The following is a 24,000-nucleotide window of genomic DNA, read 5'->3' on the forward strand; positions in this document are numbered from 1 at the left end:
TATCCTGCAGAAACAGGAAACCTAGCATCACAACAACACTGCTGCAGACGTTAGCTCGGAGGACAGCGAAGTTTATTTTTTCTTCTGATTTGGGACAAATTAACAGGTGAGTAATAAAACTGACAACTAACCAAACATCCACAGGACGAGCTTGTTTTGTGCGCGCGTTGCTACAAGCGTTAAATCTCCGCTTTGTCTGTTTCAGCTACGTGGAAAACGTTAGCATGCTAGCTAACATTAACCGCTAGCGCTGCTAGCTTCCTAGCTTGCACCGACAACGTTAACACCTGACAGCAATTAATTCTGAGACAGTATGTGAAGTCGCTGCGTGCAGAGTGTGAGACATTTCAGTAAGATAAATGTGTAGATGTGAATTTATGCTCCTGCCGTCTTCAGCACTGCAAAACAGACAATGCTAAGGTTAGCTGCTGCAGCTGAGATAGATGCGTTAGCTAACGATATTATTCTCCATCATAATCTGTATTTAACACACTATGTTTATTCATCTGTAAACAACGTAGCTATAAGACAAGACACATCTTTCACACACTTCATATAAAAAAGTATAAATAAATAAGATTTTGAAAAAGGCTGACATGTTGCTTTCCAAATAAAGAGCCCACATTTCTCTGTACAGTTAAAACTGATTTTACTGCTCACTTTGTGTTACACCTGTCAGCTTCATCAGGTATTTCTTAATAAGTTACATGCATTTATGTTTAGTCAAAAACTTAAATTTGGCATCAGATTAACACATCAAATTCCAGATTCATACACCAACATCGTTTACTTTCTCATTGTCAGCATGCATTGTTTTCATTTTACAATGAGGCTCCTCTGCAGCTGTAAATGTTAGTAAGTCATTAGTAAGATGACTAATGAGTAACTGGATCTTACCGAGTAGTGAGTCCACATTGATGTATGAAAACTATTTTATTTATGCTTTCAAGTGTTTATTATAAAAAAATTATAAATTATGGCTTTAAATGTATTTAATTTTTAAAAAGGTGCAATTTCAACAGTGGCTCCATTTTTCCACATTCAGTCAGTCCGCTGCCATTACTCATGAAGAAATAGAAAGAGGCCTTTTTTTTTTTTTTTTTCTTTCTTTTTGGCAAAGCCAAGGGAAATTTTATTTACGTAATTACAAATCACAGTTTGTATCAGGGAGCTGTACAGCAGGGATACTTTACTTGTTTTTCTTGGAGGCAACTTTTGCAAAATGTCAGTAAACAAACATAAGGCTAATAATAACAACATTATTTAATGGATAAAATGAATATCAACTAAATTAACTTGGTGTTAGGATCAACAGACAAAGAAGTTGTTTTATTGCTTTTAATAAAAGCAGCTGCATTTTAGTTCTAAATGTTTTGCTAACATTTTAAAAAGTCTATACAACGTTGTAGCTTGGTCTGGTTGAATACTCTTTTCTGATTAGCCGGTAGGGCTGCGTTAAAATGGTTTAACACACACATAGTTCAGCTCAAGTTTAATCACCGTTTGAAATTCATCTGCTGCCCAACTTGTAACTGTACCAACATTAAAGAACGGAGCTGTCAAAGCTGTCTGTGCATCAGGGAACAGGTTCAGCGACGTGTCACTCACTTGAAAAGAGTCTCACGCACCTCCACCCTATTTTATGCGGTTAAAATCAGTGTGACATTGTTGACATTTCTGTTTGCCCTCGTCAAAGCAGTCGAAAGGGAAGACAAGAGACTAATTAACGTGGTTAAGGAGAAGTCACCTTTGATATGATCCACAACAGCCTTTGCCATGACAGTAGTAAGCTCTTACTCCTCTGAGCCACAGAGGAGGATCCCACTCCCAGGATGGAGACAGACAGTACAGTAGTTTTTGCGTGAACAGAACAAAGAAAGTCACATTAAATGCAGATCTGTAACAGCGTATCCAGCACAGGGCGTGATGCTCTTATTACCAGAGCAGCCCTTTTAGACTAATCAGGAATAGGAGTGCATTTTATTTCCACTAGAGGGCAGTGGGAGGTTCTTATCAGCATCCTTGAATTTCATTCAAATGTCACCGTTAATTTAAACATATGAATCAACATAAAAACACTCAGTTGTGGATTGTGCGATCTTTCTGTGCACATTTCACTTTCTTGGCTCGGATTTCTTGAATAAAAGATGAGAATGATGAAGGAAAATGACTTTCAGTGAACAGGTACCAACAGGTTGAACAAAAAATGCTGAAATCTGAGTATTTTGTGCTTCGATTGCTCATCTTTCCAATCCTTATTTGTCCCCCGACAAAACATCTGTCCGTATTCATTTGCTGCCTTGCTGCGAGATCTTCCTCAGCTGTGTGTCATTACCCCGAATTTAACTGGTTTTCTAGTGATTCATTAGAGGGAAAACCTGACACAGCACTTCCACATCCACTGCTCAGACAGTGTGATGAATGGTGTTTATCCATGTTGATCAAGAACCATAAAAAATAACTCCACTTGATGACATCCTTTAAAAAATAAACATTATGGTGCTTTTTATCTAGAATAAACAGTTCTGTATTTGTTCATAGGTCAGTCTTGACTTAACAACGATGTCAACTTAATGCAGCAATTTCTGCCGACTTATCGCAATCAGAAACAATTAATAAATTCTTACTAATATTGAGATTATTTTGTGACACTGAATCATCTCCTGTTTTCTCCCCACGGCAGGTACGCTGGAATTTTCTGATACCCACTCGGACATGTCCTATGTCTTCATCAACGACTCGTCGCAGACCAACGTGCCTCTGCTGCAGGCCTGCATCGATGGAGACCTGCCGTTCGCCAAGAGGCTCCTCGAGACGGGATGCGACCCCAACATCCGGGACAACCGGGGCCGCACCGGGCTGCACCTAGCCGCCGCGAGAGGGAACGTGGACATATGCCGCCTCCTCCACAAGTTCGGGGCCGATCTGTTGGCGACTGATTACCAAGGAAACACGGCGCTGCATTTGTGTGGCCATGTGGACACTATACAGTTCCTGGTGTCCAACGGGCTCAAGATCGACATCTGGTAAGAAATGCTTTTAAGATTGTATTCCTAAAAGTTTTATGGATGCCTGTGTTCTCATCCTGCTAATTTTCTTGCTTTTAACTTCAATATTTAATTTCCTGTTTGTGGAGATTATTTTTTAGTTGGATATGCTTTTATTTTAGGGATGATAACAATTAACGATTAATCCGTCGCTAAGAATTTGATCGATCCACTGTCAAATAAACATTTGAAATACGTAGATTTTTGCGTTTCAAAGGCTACACTCTTAGAAGAAAAGGTTCCAAAAGGGTTCTTCCTGAAGGGCTGTGATTCTGATCAGAACAGTTTGCTTTTGAAGAACCATTTTTGTAAGACAAAGTTTGTCAAAGGTTCTGTAAGATTAAGGTTTTCATTAGAACCCTATGGGTTGATTCTAGGTAAAACCTTTGGAACATAAAAAGCTTTTATGTTGAGTTCTAGGTAGAACTCTTTGAAAGGGTTCCACGTCCTAACAAGAACCAAAAATGGTTCTGTAATGGGGGACGGTTTTCCTCTGAGGGGAAAAATCCTCACGTTTTTTTCAGGTCAGTCTAAATAATGATTAAACGGTGTGTGATATTCCAGTTTTTGTATTAATGCAGCGTGATCATTTCCATCGGTGTCACTCTGACAGTTTACATCAGTGAGGACGTTTTAGTCCACAGCAGACAGCAAAGAGGAGAGACAGTCTGGACTCTTCATCATGACTTGCATTAATGCCGCGCAGTAACAGACGTTTTGTGGAAGAGACGAGCGTCTGTCTCATACTGAGAAAGATATTTTAGTCGTACAACTGTACAGTAACATCAGGATTTATCATAAAAGTTTTTATATCACTTGCTCGCCCTCCTCTGCTGCCTCTCCTCCCTCGCAGTTCTGATCGATTTGCATGAAGTAATTAAATCAGACTCTGCACGTCTGTCCATATTAACTGCTGTGGGTCAGGTTTCAGCACTCGCTCCTCTCCTCCACGCCCTTTTTTAATTCCCTTGTGTCCCCAAACACAAACTGCAGCCGCAGAAAAAAAAAAAGCTCTGGTCCTCATTTGACCCTCATTTCTTGTTAGTGACGGCATCAAGGCAGCCAGGTGCACGTCAAGATGCTTTCAGTGTGTGTTCTGCCCTTTAGGACAATGGGTGCACTTGAAAACGCGAGCGTCAGATGACTTTAGTGTGTTTTGGTCGACATGTTCGGGCTCGTGTCGCAGAGCGTCTTTGATATCACGAGATGACACTTTTTTATCACGGTGTTATTGTGGAAGGGATGATATGGCGCAGATCTACTGTCAGCAGTATTGTGTAAATCTGACTCTATCATATGAGCCAGTGTCCTGCCACTTCATATCACGTGTGTGATGTGTAACTGTGTGTTGTTGCCTTTGTGGTCATATAAAATGTTCCTAAATGAGTCAGTTGCCAGCTGCTGTCCAATAATTTCACGTTCCGTTTGTGTATGGTTGTAAGGTCACGACCTGCTCTCTCTACGCTTCCTCACGCGCTTCCTTCATACGAAGAAGGCGTCTCATTTCTCCTTTTAGTTGTAAGGTCAGATGTCTGGACATCAGAAATGTTGTGAACAGTCACTAAAATCTGACTCTGAGGTCAGTAGATTACAGGGATGATTCAGTTTAGGATGTGGCAGAGTCTGCTGGGAGATTCTGGGGGGTTTTTTTGTTTTGTTTTGGTTTTTTCTTTGGTCTCTCGAGAACGGTTTGGGCGTTAATTGCGTAAGTTTTACTGTGTTGAATTACTTGTGTTTATCAGCGGTAGGACTGTAACTAACCATCATTTTTTAGTTGTAGTTGTTTTGTCTATTAAATGTCAGAAAATAACGGAAATGTCAACCAGCGTTCCCAAGGTGACGTCGTCAAATGCCCTGTTTTGTCCACAACCCAAAAAATTAAGTCTACTGTCACAGAGGAGTAAAGAAACAAGCTGAAATCAGACTTTTTTTTCTTTAAAAAAATACTCAAACTGATTGTTTGCCAGCTAGATAAAAAGTTAACAAAACACTACATTATTTGCAACCTAAGTTAACAAGAAATGAACCCGACCTCATAACACTCAGTAGGGTTGAGTCGGTCCCTTCCCTGTCTTCAAAGTTAAGTTTAAATTGCAACAGAAATGTTTTTATTTTTTTTTTTTTTAAATCTATGTTTAGGGTAAAAAATAAACAGGAGGTTGTTTAAATATAATCATCCCTTATTTTAAGTTTAAAAGTTTAGTGCAGTATAATTTAAAGTAAAACCTTGATTTAATCAGGTTTAAAAATGAATCCTTATTGGTGCAACCCAGACTTTGACCTTTGAACCTCCCCGACAGAAGCTTACAGCTGTTGAGCTCTCGTCTTCAACCAGATGTTTCAGCGTCAGGTGGTGAAATTAGTTTGCTGTATTGCTCCCTTTTGTCGTTACAGTCTTTTTACTCCGATCATAGTCATAATCAATTATTAAATTAATCGCCAACTATTCCATTTGTAAAATGTGTTTGTTTTTTTTTTCAACTGAAAAAGTAATCGACTGATTAATCAACTAGGAAAACAATAATAGTAGCTCCTCCGCCATGGAGCAGGTAGCAGTGTTTTTGTTTTACTGTCAGCCACTGCCGTTACCATGGAAACATTACAGCAATTTAGTGTGAAAGATGAATTATGGCACACGTCCAGTGACAGCATGTGCTGATCATCAGCTGCTTTCTGAGTAAATTACAGAGTCGGGTCGTTTTTATATCAACAGCCTTTATTATCTAAAGCTGTAGACCTGTTGTCTGTTATGATGAGTCCGTGCTCCGTCACTGTCGTATGGTATCTGTATCATACTAAGAATTTACCATCAGATCACCTGTTTGTTTGGAAATAACAGTGGTTGCTATTGTAACAGCCCTTATTGTGTAAATCTGTACCCATCCGCTGTTGTATCTCTGTGTGTAGACTATATTTTATGCATGTTTTCTTACATATACACATATTTCACATTATTCCTTTCAATTACCAATGTTAATCGAAGCATGCAAATTATTTTTAAGGGCCATAATAATGTGAGAAAACAAGCAATGTGTATTTTACAGCATATAGTATTTCTACAGATCTGACAGATTAAACCGGCATTTCCTTTCAGCGATCAAATGATGTCATTTTTGTTGTGACCTCTGATAATAGATGTAGGTAATAGATAACAGACCCTGTCCTGACATGAAGAGAGAGGCTGTCTTGTGTTTGTTCTAAAGTCAGATTGTCAAAACACTGCTCACGTTGCCATGGTTCCTCCTCCGGTTCTTATTAATGTCTTCAGTTCTTTTAAATCCCTGCTGTGCACATAAAAACAAATATACAAAAATACTAGATCACAATTCCATGGAATTTGGGTCTACGGGACACGTGAATAAGGAAGACATGTTTCTTAGTCAGACATCATGTTACACTTACAGTAACACAGTCATTGTCAATGTGATCTATATAAAAACCAGCACTATCATTTCCTATTAACCTTTATGATTAAAAATTTGATTGGTCAGCATAATAAGCCAATAATTGCCCCCCAAAAACTAGAAACGGCTGTAGTTTTGCTTTTATTTAACTTAAAGAGGGATCTTAAAGTTGAAAAAAAAAATCTTAAGTCCCAAATGTATTATAACATGTTGTAGAATTATGTTTTAAAAAATTATGACCAGGATTTTCAACTTAAAACACTTAACTTCGTTTTATAATGTTTTTTAAATCTATTATCATTAGATTGTTTTGTTTTTATTAGGGATGCACCGATTTGAAAATTCTGACCGATACCGATATCCGATATTAATATTGCTGTCATAGCCGATAACCGATATTTACCGATATCGATATTTTTATAAATGTACATATATGTACATATATGTATATATATATATATATGTGTGTATGTATATATATATATACACATATGTATGTATATATACATATATATGTATATATATATATATGTGTGTGTGTGTGTGTGTGTGTGTATATATATGTATAGAGAGAGAGAGAGATGATAAAATTTTGTACAGACTGAAAATCATGCAAACTGAATTTTTGAATGTCTTCAGGCCAAAACGCACTGCAGGCTTCATTTGATGTGCGTCAAAAGACAAATGAAGCTTCTATAGCGCACTGCAGGCGTCAGGTTTAACATTCCATCACCATAAAACCAGCAGTATTTTAGGAAAAGGTCGCTATTTATATGCATCTGTTTATTTATTTAGTATAACTATTAATAATAGTTTATGTCTTTAATAAAATATTGTCCTCTGAGGGAAAAAAATAATAATCTTTTTTCAGGTCCGTCTATATAATGACTGCGATGATGCGCGATATTAATGTTTTTGTATTAAGAAAGCAGGATATTTTTTTAGACCACAGCAGACAGCAAACTGCACACTGACACACACCGAGGAGATGAAGAGGGAGACAGCATCTGGACACTTCATAATGATTTAAAATAATGTTGCGAAGTGACAAAGCTTTCATGGAGGAGACGAGCGTCTGTCTGTTTGTTACTGAGACTGATATTTTAGACAGGGAATTGTACAGTAACATCAGGATTCATCATCAAAAAAGTTTTATATCAGTCAGCACTTCACACACGCTCCCTCTCCCTCCTCTCTGCTGTCCCTCTCTCTCCTCCTGCGCAGTTATGATCAATTGGCGGGGAGTAATTAAGTATTTAAAAGTAAACAAATCGGACTTGGAGCAAAAAAAAAAAAAAAACACGCCACAAAAGTGCTCAATATAATGTTTCATGATCATAAAATGTCCGTATATCAAGTCGGCGCATCTGTCCGTATTCACACGCTCTCTCCCTCCCTCCGTCTCTGCTGCGGGTCGTTTTTTGTTTTTTCTTTTACCTGGTTTCAGGTGGAGCTAAAGCTCAAACAGCACTCGCTCCTCGTGTCCATAGCTTTTTACTCCATGTAACTCTCCCCAAACACGAACTGCAGCTGCAGAAAAAAGCCCTGGTCCTCATTTGACGCTCCAAAATCGAAACAAGCGAGCGTCAAGTCAGTTTGACGCGCGTCAAGATGCTTTCAGTGCGTGTTCTGCCATTTAGAACAATGGGTACGTTTCAAATCGCGAGAGTCAGACGCCTTTAGTGCGTTTTGGCCTTTCCTTTATTTTCAAAATGGAATCAATCCTGTGCCTTTGTCACTGACACTGTCACATGCCCAAACAAATACAGCATGGCCAAATATCCCTCCCCCTCCACCTCCCGACACACATACGCAAATAGCAACTAGACGGATATAAACATCGGTTGATAATATCGGTCCAGTTTTACTCATCGGACCGATGCCGATGTGTTAAAAAATGACGAATATCGGCCGATACCGATATCAATGCCGATATATCGTGCATCCCTAGTTTTTATTAATATTATACTAATAAAAGAATATCTCAGATATATAGTTTTCTTTTCGTTATTCTTTATCTTATCTGATAATGAGATAATTATGCCAATTTTTGCCTGAGACCCCTGGGACTGATACTGTTTTCCAAAAAGCAAATGAGTTTGTCCCCCTCCGTCTTTTTGTCTTGTACACTAACGGCTGCCAGGATGTGCATGAAAAAACACTGAGCACATTATAAAACCTGTTGTTGATGCAGTAAAGAGGAGCAGAAACAGGGGCCCAGTTCTTGTGTCCCACTTAAATTATAAGTATTGGCTGAACCGTCAGAGACTTTAAAATCCCAGTACTCCCAGTGGAACTCGTCCGGTCCTGTTTAAGTTAGGCTTGCACACAGACTTCCTTCTTGTTGTCAGTTAACACCAGCACACGAGGGCGAGCGACTGGGGATTAATGTTGTTTACTTTTGGTGTAGACGTGTTTGTTTGCATGAACAAGTGGAACAAACACTGTTCCAGCTGAGCAGCAGAGGTCTCACAGTAGAATGCAGTAGATATTTTAGTGTTCACGCGGAAAGTCAAAGAGCTTTGCAAAAAGAAACAAAGACATCTTACATCTGTATCGATCTAAAATCAATCACAACACCTTGAGACACAAGAGTCTGACTGTGATACATTAATCTTCTGTAAACAGACACCAGGTGATCTAACTTAAAGTTTTCCAGAAACTTGAGAACGTTGAGAAACAGATGAACATGTCGTACAGATGAAGATACACCAGGTTCCTGAGGACTGACTCAGTCTGGAAACTTTCGGCTACCTAAGGCTAAATTCTCGCTCGTAAAGACAAGCGGGGGAAAAAATTTAAACAGAAACAGAAAATGTGCTGAAGTTGTTCAGTTATTTATTAATTATTTTTTTCAAACTGTGAAGACAAACACATCAAACTTTTTCTACTTTATGTCGTCAATGTTGTCAATGAGCAGTCAGCACCTATAAATCTACTGAACATCCTGTGAAAGAGAAAACACGTTAAAGAACAGTTGAATGTGTCGGTGGTCACATCAGTATGAAAAGTTACTGACTCGTCCTGCAGCAACAAGTGTTATTTAGAATTTGTAGCAAGATATTTATAAACAAATACAAATAAAACATTAAGTAGGCTCGTATATCTTTTCTAACAATGGCTTTTTGTGGCTTTTTGCGTAGTTTTGGTCAGCAAGGCGCTCTACCAACTGAGCTGTCAGGCCTGATGAATGTGTCCAGATCATATCTTGGCATTTACTGGGGGATTTTTTGGCCTCGTCTCGTTTTCTCTTCTTTTTGTGACATCCTGTCCTTTGTCCAACGCTGCTTGTTCTCTGTGCTCTCTCTCAGTACAAGCTTGTTTAAGCCTGGCTTGAGTTTGCAACTAGACTAGACTAAATTGTGTAAGTGGAACATCTTAAGCCTTGAGTGGAAGTGGGAGTTAATTTAAGCTGGACTTTTTCACGTAGGCACAGCCTCGATGTAACACCCCTCTGGTCTTTGAACAAAATCACATTTGGCTGTAACGCCTCTTTGTCTGTTGTTGTGTTGATCCCAGCATCGCAACTTTGGTTGTGTCTCCTTGACAAGGAAAAAGGCTGTAGATAGTTGACTAAAAAGTTCAGTTTTCGCACTCTTTATTTATTGATTATTAGACTGTTGTAAGCCGTCTGTTACTCCAAAATCTCAACAGATTTTATGGATTACTTAAATTTCTGTTCTGTAATGAGCCGTCATACTGGACAACTCAACAATTCTCATTTTGTTTCATTTATTTTTAGGCAAAACCCAAATTCTACATGTGTATGTATGTATATAATGTATGGCTGCAACTAAAATTTCTCTGTCAACCATTTGGTCTATAAAATAATACAAAAATGCGTATCACCATTTCCCACAGTCCAAGGAAGTGTCTTAAAATGTTTTGTTTTGTTCAGTAAAACCAAAGATTTTCAGTTAACAGAACTAAAAAACAGAGAAAAAGCAGCAAATCTTCACTTAAGAGAGGCTGGAACCAGATGTTTGTGCGACACATCTGTATGTATTTGAATCTAATAAAAGACTTTGAGGAGCTCTTTGGTTTGACACTGAACAGTCGGGCGTTCATGTCGACGGTGAAATGAAAAGCTGCTGTTTGTGCTTAACTTGCTTATTGATGCCAAGTGGAGCGCATCTGTCCGGATCATTATGTCATCACAACATGACATGATGAGTTATTACAATGCGACTCGGCTTTCATTACAGCTGTCGTTTGGCATGTTGATGAATCTTGGATAACTGATCTGCAGGGAGGAACATGAAGGAACTGTCTGTGTCTGTCATCTCTAAATGTAACAGTTAGCTGTTAACTTAGTTTAAAATAGCATCACTGGTTTTAATTGTCATAATGAAACTGAAAGAGGAAATGATCCTGCTGCCTCACCCGAAAAACATGAATACTGCTCATTGTTTAGTCATTATATAGACTGACCTGAAAAAAGCATCGTTTATTTCCCTCAGAGGAAAACATTTTATTAAGGAAATAAACTACTGTTAACAAAATAATAATACTAAAGAAATTAATAAAAACATATATTTCACAACCTTTTCTTTTTAAAAAAAAAGTGCTTTTGATTTGTGTGAGTTTTACTGCGCTGAATGTTTTAGACAGTATGTGACTGACTGATGTCACTCCACACACTCAGCACCGGGGCTGTTTATTATTATTTTCAACATCAATTAATCAGTCGATCATTTTCTCGATTAATTAATTAGTTGTTTTGTCTATAAAAATCTTGTTTTCTCCACACCCAAAAACATTCAGTTTACTGCCACAGAGGAGTAAAGAAACTAGAAGTTATTCATATTAAATCAGAGAATTTTTCCTTAAAGTTACTCAAACTGATTAATTGATAATCCGAGTACTTACCAGTTTATTTAAAAATGAATTGTTGCGGCTCTACTTTGCTAGGCACATCTGTTCTGCTGTTTAGTCTGCTTTTATGAAGGCTGTTATGTTCTTGTGTTTTTGGCACAACTGGCTAGCTATTATGTTAGCCAGCTAATGCTAGCTTCCTGATGTTAGTCTACATCTAATGCTAACAGAATGGGACAAGCACTAAAGCACAGTCAGTTTTTTCTGACTGCAAAAAACCCTGAACTCACTCTTTAGTGCTTTCATCTTAATGTTACGTTAGCATTAGCTGCTAGCAGGGTGGAATATTAGCACCAGCCACCAGGCAAATGCATGTAAAACATTAATGTGTCTGATAGATTTCAGATACAAAATGTTGTTTTACTAAGTGACTGGTGAATTTAAACTTTTATCTCTCCTTTTCCACCCTGGCTGCCAGACTAACACGAGGATCCTGGCTGGTGTGGTAACTGATAATGAAAAGAAACTCCTCAGCAAGCTCTAAAATGATTTAAAAACTTGCCTGATGTTTGTGCTACTGTCCTTTAAGAGAACGTTAAGTTTATAACTCAGCTGTTAACTGAAGTTATAAACTTCATGAGTTCATGAAAACATGTTCTTCAAAAAGCGTCATAAAATCAAGGCACCAGATGCATTCTTATTTTTATGATTTCTTTTTATTAAAACAGTTAAGGAAGACAAAATAACCGATTCAGTATAAAATATTGACAATGAGTCCATCATTCAGGGAGGAAGTGAATGTGAAACAGAGAGAGCTGAACTCAAACTGGATCTGCTGTATAGTTGCTGAACATGTAGTTACTCTGAAGACAGACAGGGTAATGTATTAATGAGTCATGCAGATGTTATTTTGCTGTTTGTGGGGTGTGTGTCATGTGTGAGTGCATCACACTCTACAGAGAACAGAAACTGCTGCTTCCCATCGATCGAAACCAGACCTTTGCACATCAATCGATCCGTGACACGTCACATCATGGCTGCAGCAGATACTGTCCTAATGTAACACCCACAACAGTGCTGATCTCAGACACATGCTTGCATGAAGCTGGCGTTAGCGATGGAGTCCAAGAACAGAATAAAGAGAAGACAAGGCAGCCTTCAAGGAGACGCAGCAGCTGACGATGGTGCAGAACAGCAGTTAAACTTTGTAGTTCTTCATGCTAATGTTAGCCAGCAGCAGACTGACAGTTAAAATCTCACCTCCTGTTCTGGCTGAAGAATAAACAAACAGTGTTGATGCGTCTCCTCAAACATTTTCCTGTCAACTGTAGGTCTTAGAAAGACTAAAAATCAGAATCAGCCATTGGAATCTGTGCATCTCTAGTCTACAGTGAATAAAAATAGATTAATTCAAACTTTGATTGGTGTAATTTCATAAGATGCTTACATTGAAGTGGTCTTACTCTTTAAATTAGAAAAAATAATCTTGTTCCTCTGCTGGGATTTTATGCAGACCATAGTTGGAGCTTGTTATTGGTTAAATATAACTTTGCAGTGACAAAAAAAAGAAGCAGAAGTTAAACGAGTCCGGATGAGAAAATGTTTGACCAGAACAGGAAGTGAGATTTTAACTGTCAGTCTGCTGCTGGCTAACATTAGCATGAAGAGCTGGAGAGTTTACGGCTGTTTGGCGACACCATCAGCTGTTGCGTCTCTTTGTCTGTCTTCTGTTTATCTTGTTCTTGGAATCTGTCGCTGACACCAACTTCATGCAAACATGTGTCTGAGTGTGTGCTGCTGTGATTGGCTCGGTGCCACATGGTTAACCTGGCTCGTGACGTGTGTTTTCTCCTTTGACTCGTGGGTCTAACGGCACTGTCCCTGTCTGGCTGTCCTCCGTTATAGCAACCACAATGGATCGACCCCTCTGGTGCTGGCGAAGAGACGCGGCGTGAACAAGGATGCCATTCGTCTGCTGGAGGGACTGGAGGAGCAGGAGGTGAAGGGGTTCAACAGAGGACCCCACTCGAAACTGGAAACGATGCAGATGGCCGACAGTGAGAGGTAAACGTGGAAGAACGGAGAAATGATTGAATGTGTGAGTGATGTGGGGAACGACAGGAGAGGACAGAGTTTTAAAGTTTACTTTTTTATGGAGTCAGAACAGTAAAGACAGAGTAAGTTATTCAAACGTAAAGTGTAACAGCCCACCTTGTCAAACATGTTCACTCATGCTGCCTGCAGCGTAGCCTCTTCATCCTCTCTGACGGCGCCGGCTGTCCCGATGTTGAACCTCATGCTGCTGGTGTTAAACTGGCCCCCTGCCACAAACACACACAAATATATAAATAGTCAAATACTAATTTTGCCATAGATTACCAGAAGAGTCACAGCATTTGGTGCAGCCTTAGATCTTACAGAGTCTAGAATACGATGCGTTAAACTGAGCAACGGCAGGGCAGCATGGAGAACATTTAGTATTCAAATATTTTTGATTAATACCACGCTACTGCAACAATACTGTAGGAATATTAGTGCTTTCACCAAATATTATTAGATTTTTGATAAATAATCATCAGTAAAGTGGGTATAATGACTAAGTGGATGAAGGCAAATAATAGAAAAACTAGAACAGTCTGGGCCCCGTTTCCCAGAGCCTTCGTGGCACTACGTGCATCGTAAGTTGTATTTTAAGGTCTCCCTTAAGGTTACGGGCTGTTTCCCGGAGTTGGGACAACCTTAAAATACAACTTATGATGCACGTAGTGCTACGAAGGCTCTGGGAAACGGGGCTCTGGTAAGTCCAGAAAGAGGCATCAATTCACTGTAATGCAGCTTTTAACACCACGGAAAGAAAACACTTACACCATAAGTGATATGACGATAATCTAAGACGATAAATAGTCTCATCTGTGTTTCAGATCTCAGATGTAACTATGATTCTTCTGGTTCCCAGGCAAGAAATTTGTTCCAAATCGGTGCTACATTTGAACTAGGGCTGCGCGGTATACACGGTATGACGGTAGAAAACGGTATTAATTTGGCCACGGTAGAGATTTCTGCTCTACCGACATACCGTCGATGACGTCATCGCACCTGCCTCCGTGTGAAAATGGCCGCAAGCACGGTAACGGCGGAGAGAAGGAGGGTCTGGTTTAAAAAAAAAAAAACGGTGCTACATCCGTGATTTGGACGTGGTTCGGGTTTAAAAAGTCGGATGTCGAGCATAAAAATGTCATGTGCAAGATGTGTGGAGTAACTGTGACCGCTAACAAAGACCCAGACGCCTTCGAACGAACCCTATAACCTATAACCAATAAATTATTAATAGATTTTATTTTTTTACGGGACGCTTCTATTTTAACTGGCGCAACTTTTCTAGTCTTTCCGGCGCTGGTTTATCTGATCAGGAAACGCACAGACCAACTGCAGAGAAGCTGCGTGTGGAGGAGACTGTTGTTAATGACGGAGTTTATTACAACACAAACTAACGTGATGGTTAATGACATCGACACCAACCAGATGCACTTATAAAATGAAACAACTGTATAAAGAGGCTTATACGTAAAACAGGAGAGTCTGTGTTTCTCTGAGAGAAACTTTCAGATCTTCTCACAGCAGAGTGAACAGGTGAGGGAGGAGAGGAGGACAGACTGATCACTAATCAATCACTGATACCGTCGTCCTCTCGGACTGATTAAAAAAATAAAAATGCCAAAGTTGGTGACAAACCAAACCTGGGTGTCCACACAAATAAAGTCTTTATGTCTTATGTCTTTATGTATTACTGCAGAGTGAAACATCGTGCTGTTTACAGACAGTCTGCTGTCTGTAGTCTGACAGAGACACAGAGAGGGTCGTGTCTAGAAGGGAACCCTAGACCTGCGAAAGATCGCGCAAGTTTGATTATTTTAGTAAAAAATAACGAACACAAATCTCGCGAGAGTTGTGCAAATAAAGAGTTACCTTCTAAAAAAAGGTGCGCAGCTCCAAAAATAGAAAATCATGTCGTGGTGCCGATGTTTTTAATGTGTCACTGAAACACTGATCACTGACCTGCTGTGATGGAAAAAATACTCACATTCTTTACTTAGGTGTTTTTTTTTACAGATTTTTACAGGATTACAGAACCTTTTCACTGTTTTTGCCATTTGACTTACAGAAAACCTCTCTTACTTGAAGTACTGTTTACAATATCCGCTTTATTTTTGTAAGAATTTTTGTACTTCTGAGGCACTATCCTTACTTCTGTTGTTCTTCTGCACAATAAATACTCAAAAAAGTACATTATATCTTTGCTTTTTTTGTTGTTGTTGTTTAAATCAATTTAGTTTTGCTAAGGGACTACAAAACCCCTTCAGAAACACTTCCATTATAAGTTTTACACCGCAACATTTATACCGCGATAAATACCGTTACCGTGAAGGGATTCAATTTATACCGTGATATGAATTTTGGGTCATACCGCCCAGCCCTAATTTGAACTGAAACTTGACTCGAACCTTCAGACCGTGGATTTAAGAAAAGATTACGAAAATCTTTAAACTGAAGTCACAGTGACCTATCTGAAACTTGTCTTTGTGTCTCAGTGCGATGGAGAGCCACTCTTTACTCAACCCCAACCTGCAGAGCAGCGAGGGTGTCCTCTCCAGCTTCAGGACCACCTGGCAGGAGTTTGTGGAGGACCTGGGCTTCTGGCGGGTGCTGCTGCTGCTCGTCGTCATCGCCCTCCTCTCCCTGGGCATCGCCTACTACGTCAGCGGGGTGCTGCCTTTCTCCACCAGCCAGCTGGAGCTCGTGCACTGAGGGGACGGCAACAAAGAAGAAGAAGAAGCATGGATTAGTCAAATAACAAGTGAAGTTCTGCTTACGGCTATGTTTATACCAGAACAGAAATCCAGATTTTTGTTCATTTCCAGCCCAGATCTCGTCTTTCTCTCGGTTGTCTAGACAGGCAAACATCACATTGTATTGTTATTAAAAATGTATTTCTAAAAAGAGGTGATACAAAAGGTGTTGCAAGCTTGAGTTGGCTAACAAACCCACCCAGGCTGCGGGAGTCTTCTTCAGTAGCTCGTTGGTCTTGTTTAAATATTGTGTAACACGTCCCCTTTAAAATGAGATCACAGTTAAAGCTGCTCTTGAAAATGTAATGACTGAAGGATGAAATGAGTCACTCTTTGTTTTGTTTAAATGCAGCGGACCCCGTTTCATTTCATTCATACTTTATGTTCTGTTACAAGCTGTATATTGCCAATGTTTTTTGTATCTTTTATTTTCTTATTTGTCTCATCTTTCAGTCGTGTTATTTATCAAATCTTCTGTTTTAATTTTCCTGCAGATACTGTACATTTTGTTGAAACCCCGCGTCCTCGCTGCCCTTAAAAAAAACGCATTTTTCCTTTATTCTGTCTCTTATTCCAAATGGAAAGTTGTGATAAGTGAACGTTAATGCAGAGTTGTCGTCTCGTCTGCTTCCACACTACAGAAAAGCACCTTGACTGTGTGCCTTTTGAGAGAAAGCTTCATTCGTTAAGACATTCCCGCCTGAAGCATGCAGCTTTGTTGCATTCAAATGTTGTTGGAAACATCATACATAGGCACAATGCTCCCAAACTGTAGGATTATTATCCTGTTAATGATTATGACTCATTTTGTTGTATATTCATTTTATCTTCTGTCCTTGTAAACCATGAATATTTTGTTGTTGTTTTTTCACTGTTGATTTTCAGTGTACATTAACATATTTGAAGTAAATCCTAATTCAATGTGGAAAACGTATAAAACAACGTGTTTGTTTGATTCTCATCAGCGAGAGGACGAGCCGTCTTGTCAGATTTCTCTGCCGATCAGTGCATTAATACACCAGCTGTTGTGGTTACCAGGTTTAAGGTAAACAGGAAGTAGAATTTCATCACAGTATGCGTCTCTCAGTAAGACACGTTTTCACAGTTTAGAAATACATTTAAACATAAAAGCTGCACCAACGAGAATTATTGTTTAAACCGTGAACTTTTGTTACAACAAACTTTAAAACAAGCTTAAAATTCAGAAACACTTCATTTAAACCTAAACTGGGTTAAATTTAATTGTTGCACCAGAATCAATACACTTAGATTTACTGATTAGTTTTTAAGAGCGCAGCAGAGCTCAAGTGGATTTACTTCATTTTGCTAAACTCTGATCAGAACTAAAATTAAATTGATCTGTGTTGCTGTAACCCAGTCAAAATACTTACTTACTTTCTGCATGTTTTGGGATTCGTGTGTCAAGAAGGACAGCGAGTGAAACCAAGTGCAGACAGTGGCAGGGGTTGAGAGCGAGAACAAACAAAGTGTCTTAGCTGATAAGTGGGTTCGCGCTGGGGGTCTGGCTGCAGTATGAGCACAGGAACAGTGACGAGGGCTGGAAAGAGAAAAGCATGAGAGTCAAAGTCATGGAAGAAGAGTTGACTTTCTGACAAAAACATTTTTTGTTACTTTAGGAATGTAGCCAGAGACTGGTTGCCTACATGTCCAGTCCTGTGCAGTAAACATGAAGTCATGGCCCTCAGGGACGCAGGGCATTCTGTTCTCTTCCGCGCTGTTTGCTTTTTTGGCAGCTTTCTCTTCCAGACAAGAAAACGCCCAACGATGCTCTCCTCTTTTCAGCTGTCCTGTCTTAGATGAAACAACACAGAACTATGAAATACTTTTTACGAAGATAAAATGCTGATGGATTGAGCAAATTAATCACCTTCTTCAAAGAAAATCAAGGGACAGACTCAACCAAAAGCTGCGTTTTATGATTAGCTGTATTGCTCCTTTAAATCAGCCAACAAGTTTTTCTCAACAGAGAAGAAATAAGCTTCTCTGAGCCATAAGGAATAGGCTACCCAACTTTTCAGCTGGCTAACAAACAATATAATGTTAATTTTTTAGCTAGTTGAGCACTGACTAACAACAGCACTCAAACTTATTTATTAATGCGCCGCTGTTAGCTAACTTTATATAAACACTTTGACTGGGTTCTTGTTTTAAAACGTGAGATGGAAGGTGACTCAAGCTGAGTTATCTTTAAACATCAGACAGCTACACTTCTAACGATTACTGGGTCAATAGTTGACAAAATCCACTGTCATCAGCTAGAAATGGACGCCTACTTTAAGGAATCACAGACTTCATGTTTAAACAGGTAGTGACACAAATGTCTTGTTTAAATCTGCCCCCCCCTTATCACCGTAAAATGCATCATTGCAGTGCGAGACTGGAACGTTTGGCGGGCGTGGTGACAGAAACTCCCTCTCCATGATGAGAGTGACTCAGTGTGGAGACACACCTGTGGAGGGTTGCTTAAGTCAGGGTCAGGGTGGGAAGCCCTCGCCTCTCTCTGATGGAAACAGGAATATCCAGCATGATGGATACTGTAATTGAATAAATATTAAAATGATCATCATATAAACAACACTGACAAAGATGCAAGTGGCAACAGCCTGACTGGGGGACAATCGTACTCTTACTTACTGTTGCTAAGCCTGCCAAACTTTCCTTTCTTGCACGGCATTTAGTTTACAGTGGTGGCAGATGTAGCATTGAAATTGCAAGTAATTGTTTAAACATGACGTCTATGAATCTTTACAGACATAAACAAAAGCAGCTTCTCATTTCCAGATGACGACGGTGGATTTTGTCGACTAAGATAATGACTCATGAGCAGATTTTATAAGTGTAGCTGGCTGATGTGAGCTACTGCTGAAGTCTGACAGAAATACACTCATTAATGTGGGGAAATGACAATGCATCTCACTCTAGCTCACTGTCTCAGGTCAGGCAAAAATGGGTTTGTTGCCTGAGGGCAACATGGTACCATAGAGGGATATGATCATATGTATGTATGATCATATGTATGTATGTATGGTCATAAGTATGTATGTATGTATGTGTGTATGTATGTATGCATGGTCATATGTATGTATGTATGTATGTATGTATGTATGTATGTATGTATGTATGCATGGTCATATGTATGTATGGTCATATGTATGTATGTATGGTCATATGTATGTATGTATGGTCATATGTATGTATGTATGCATGGTCATATGTATGTATGTATGCATGGTCATATGTATGTATGTATGCTCATATGTATGTATGTATGCATGGTCATATGTATGGCCATATGTATGTATGTATGTATGTATGTGTGTATGTATGTATGGTCATATGAATGTATGCATGGTCATATGTATGTATGTATGTATGTATGTATGTATGTATGTATGCTCACATGTATGTATGTATGCATGTATGCTCATATGTATGTATGTATGTATGCATGGTCATATGTATAGCCATATGTATGTATGTATGTGTGTATGTATGTATGTATGGTCATATGAATGTATGTATGTATGTATGTTCATATGTATGCATGTATGGTCATAAGTATGTATGTATGCATGTATGGTCATATGTATGTATGCATGGTCATATGTATGTATGTATGTATGCATGGTCATATGTTTGGCCATATGTATGAATGTATGTATGTATGTATGTATGCATGGTCATATGTATGTATGCTCATATGTATGTATGTATGTATGTATGGTCATATGTATGTATGCTCATATGTATGTATGTATGTATGTATGCTCATATGTATGTATGTATGGTCATATGTATGTATGTATATATGCTCATATGTATGTATGCTCACATGTATGTATGTATGTATGCATGGTCATATGTATGTATGTATGTATGCTCACATGTATGTATGTATGTATGTGTGTATGTATGTATGGTCATATGAATGTATGCATGGTCATATGTGTATGTATGGTCATATGTATGTATGTATGTTCATATGTATGCATGTATGGTCATAAGTATGTATGTATGTATGCATGCATGTATGGTCATATGTATGTATGTATGCATGGTCATATGTATGTATGCTCATATGTATGTATGTATGTATGTATGCATGGTCATATGTTTGGCCATATGTATGAATGTACGTATGTATGTATGTATGCATGGTCGTATGTATGTATGTATGTATGTATGGTCATATGTATGTATGTATGTATGTATGTATGTATGTATGTATGGTCATATCCCTCTATGGTACACATTATGATGCCAGTGAGGGAAATGTGAAAAAGAACGTTCCTTTTCCAAATTGAACATTGTTTATTTCATAAACATGTGCAAAAATATTCAATAACATCAAGAAGTCACAATTCATTTTAAAATTTAAATTAAAAAGAATTTTGGTATGGTCATATGTATGTATGAATGTATGCATGGTCATATGTATGTATGGTCATATGTATGTATGTATGTATGTTCATATGTATGCATGTATGTTCATATGTATGCATGTATGGTCATAAGTATGTATGTATGTATGGTCATATGTATGTATGTATGTATGCATGGTCATATGTATGTATACTTATATGTATGTATGGTCATATGTATGTATGTATGGTCATAAGTATGTATGTATGTATGTATGCTCATATGTATGTATGTATGTATGTATGCTTATATGTATGTATGTATGTATGCTCATATGTATGTATGTATGCATGGTCACATGTATGTATGTATGTATGTATGTATGTATGGTCATATCCCTCTATGGTACACATAAGGCCAGTGAGGGAAATGTGTTTTTATGTCTCAAAATAGACTAAATAAACATAATCTGAAGAAATTTTATCTTTATTTTTATTTTTGGAAGTTTTTGGCGTTCGTTGCCTGTAGGTAACATTGTACCATAATGGTGCATAAGTGAAAAAGAATGTTCCTTTTCCAATTTGAACATTGTTTATTTCATAAAGTTTCTTGGCTAAATGTTGCCTGTAGGCAACATTGTACCATTTAGGAACAACCCATTGAAATAAATGTGTAAAGTGTCATTGTAGTGTAAAGTGTAAAACTTTAAACTACTTAAATCAACAAAGATAACCATTACCATAACCATTTCAAAAACAAAAACAACAAGTGTCAAATTCCAGTGTTTGATCATCACTGCTTCATTTCAGTGCATGTTTTCTGTCAGTCCCCTGTGTCTTTCCTGACATGTGTTGCCATCACTTGTGGTGTTGCTGCTCAGTGCTTATGGAACTCCATGAAGCAGCTGAGTCAGCTTAGACCTGAGACAGTGAGCTAGAGTGAGATGCATTGTCATTGACCCACTTTGATTCTTCATCAGCCCACATCTTCCTCCTCAAACTCCCACAGAACAAATGCAGATGCAGTGGAATCTAACAAGTTTGTCTGGAGGTAAAGTTACTGCAGCCAGTAAATTTGGAGCTTATGTGCTCTTGTGTTTCACATATTTGAGAGACTGCAGTGAAGACGTCATACATACATACATACATACATATGACCATACATACATACATACATACATATGACCATACATACATATGACCATGCATACATACATACATATGAGCATGCATACATACATACATACATATGAGAATACATACATACATACATACATATGACCATACATACATACATATGACCATGCATACATACATACATATGAGCATACATACATACATACATACATATGACCATACATACATATGACCATACATACATACATATGGCCATGCATGCTAACATACATATGAGAATACATGCATACATACATACATATGAGCATACATACATACATACATACATACATACATATGGCCATGCATGCTAACATACATATGAGAATACATACTTACATACATATGAGTATGCATACATACATACATACATACATACTTATGACCATACATACATACATACATATGACCATACATACATACATACATACATATGACCATACATACATACATACACACATACATATGAGCATACATACATATGACCATGCATACATTCATATGACCATACATACACACATGCATGCATACATACATACATACATATGACCATACATACATACAAACATACATATGACCATACATACAAACATACATATGACCATGCATACATTCATATGACCATACATACATATGACAATATATACACACATGCATGCATACATACATACATACATATGGCCATACATATGACCATGCATACATACATACATACATACATACATATGAGCATACATACATACATACATACATACATACATACATATGACTATAGATACATACATACATACTTATGACCATACATACATACATACATATGACCATACATACATACATACATATGACCATACATACATACATACATATGACCATACATACATACATACATATGACCATGCATACATACATACATATGAGTATACATACATACATACATACTTATGACGATACATACATACATATGACCATACATACATACATACATACATATGAGCATACATACATACATACATACATACATACATACATACATACATACATATGACCATACATACATACATACATACATACATACATACATATGAGCATACATACATACATAGGACCATACATACATACATACATACATACATATGAGCATACATACATATGACCATGCATACATTCATATGACCATACATACACACATGCATGCATACATACATACATACATATGAGCATACATACATACATACATACATACATATGACCATACATATGAGCATACATACATACATACATATGACCATACATACATACATATGAGCATACATACATACATACAATGATCATACATACACACATGCATGCATACATACATACATACATACATATGAGCATACATACATACATACATATGATCATACATACATACATATGAGCATACATACATACATACATACATACATACATACATACATACATATGACCATACATACATACATACATATGACCATACATACATACATACATACATACATACATATGACCATACATACATACAAACATACATATGACCATACATACAAACATACATATGAGTATACATACATATGGCCATACATATGACCATACATACATACATACATATGAGCATATCTCTCTCTATGGTACCATGTTGCCCTCAGGCAACAAACCCATTTTTGCCCTTTCACATCTCCACAATGCATCCCTTTAAATGACACGATACTTTAAAAAAAGAGGTAAAAACCAGAGGGAACCATTAACAATGCTTTAATTTGTCACATGACCTCCAGGAAGCGATTTTGAAACCCTTCTTGGCGGGCTTTTTCTAAGGAGACAGCTCTGCTATCTTTCTGCAAAAAAAGACTCTCAAAAAGTTATTTCTTGTCCCTTTTCCTCCTTGAAAAAATGTCTTCACACTAATAGGTGAGTAAACTTTAAGTTTTGATAGTTTCATGCAACTTATTTACTAATTTAATAGTGGATACTTGTTAAAATGCAGCTGTTGCCCTGAGGCAACAACGTGCCATCATGGAAAGTTGCAATATTGCCTGCAACAGTGAACCATTATGGAATCACTATAGCAAACACAACACTGACCACTGACCTATTTGGGTGGAGAAAAAGGGCAGATGCAGATACCCTGGATGTAAGGGTATAGTGAAACCACAGTGCACAAAATGTGTCACCTGCCTGTGCTTCACTCCTGAAAAAAACTGCTTCATGGAGTTCCATAAGCACTGAGCAGCAACACCACAAGTGATGGCAACACATGTCAGGAAAGACACAGGGGACTGACAGAAAACATGCACTGAAATGAAGCAGT

The 24,000-nt window shown here is 38.1% G+C and overlaps 1 protein-coding gene and 1 long non-coding RNA gene across 5 annotated transcripts in view; one reads left to right on the forward strand and one right to left on the reverse strand.

Annotated features, from left to right (window-relative positions):
* Window positions 1-17,055, forward strand: LOC146305396 (ankyrin repeat domain-containing protein 46). The gene is made up of 4 exons (XM_084712525.1): window positions 1-106; window positions 2,684-3,026; window positions 13,172-13,330; window positions 15,856-17,055. The coding sequence occupies exons 2-4, from the start codon at window positions 2,716-2,718 to the stop codon at window positions 16,070-16,072; spliced, it is 687 nt and encodes a 228-aa protein (XP_084568651.1). The 5' UTR covers window positions 1-106; window positions 2,684-2,715; the 3' UTR covers window positions 16,073-17,055.
* LOC146305397 (uncharacterized) overlaps window positions 13,161-24,000 on the reverse strand; it is a 21,238-nt gene continuing 10,398 nt past the window's right edge. The window contains exons 3-7 of one of the 4 annotated variants that reach the window (XR_014769100.1): window positions 18,584-18,668; window positions 17,505-17,671; window positions 15,890-16,068; window positions 13,478-13,587; window positions 13,161-13,298 (exon numbers count right to left, since the gene is read on the reverse strand). This is a non-coding gene — a long non-coding RNA (uncharacterized LOC146305397). Of the gene's footprint in view, window positions 13,299-13,477; window positions 13,588-15,889; window positions 16,069-17,504; window positions 17,672-17,777; window positions 17,926-18,583; window positions 18,669-24,000 lie in introns of all 4 variants that reach the window. The other 3 variants (XR_014769099.1, XR_014769097.1, XR_014769098.1) reach the window with 3 other exon arrangements.

Source organism: Lutjanus erythropterus, chromosome 23 (assembly GCF_056507025.1).
Source record: "Lutjanus erythropterus isolate fLutEry1 chromosome 23, fLutEry1.hap2, whole genome shotgun sequence".
Classification (NCBI taxonomy): domain Eukaryota; kingdom Metazoa; phylum Chordata; class Actinopteri; order Lutjaniformes; family Lutjanidae; genus Lutjanus; species Lutjanus erythropterus.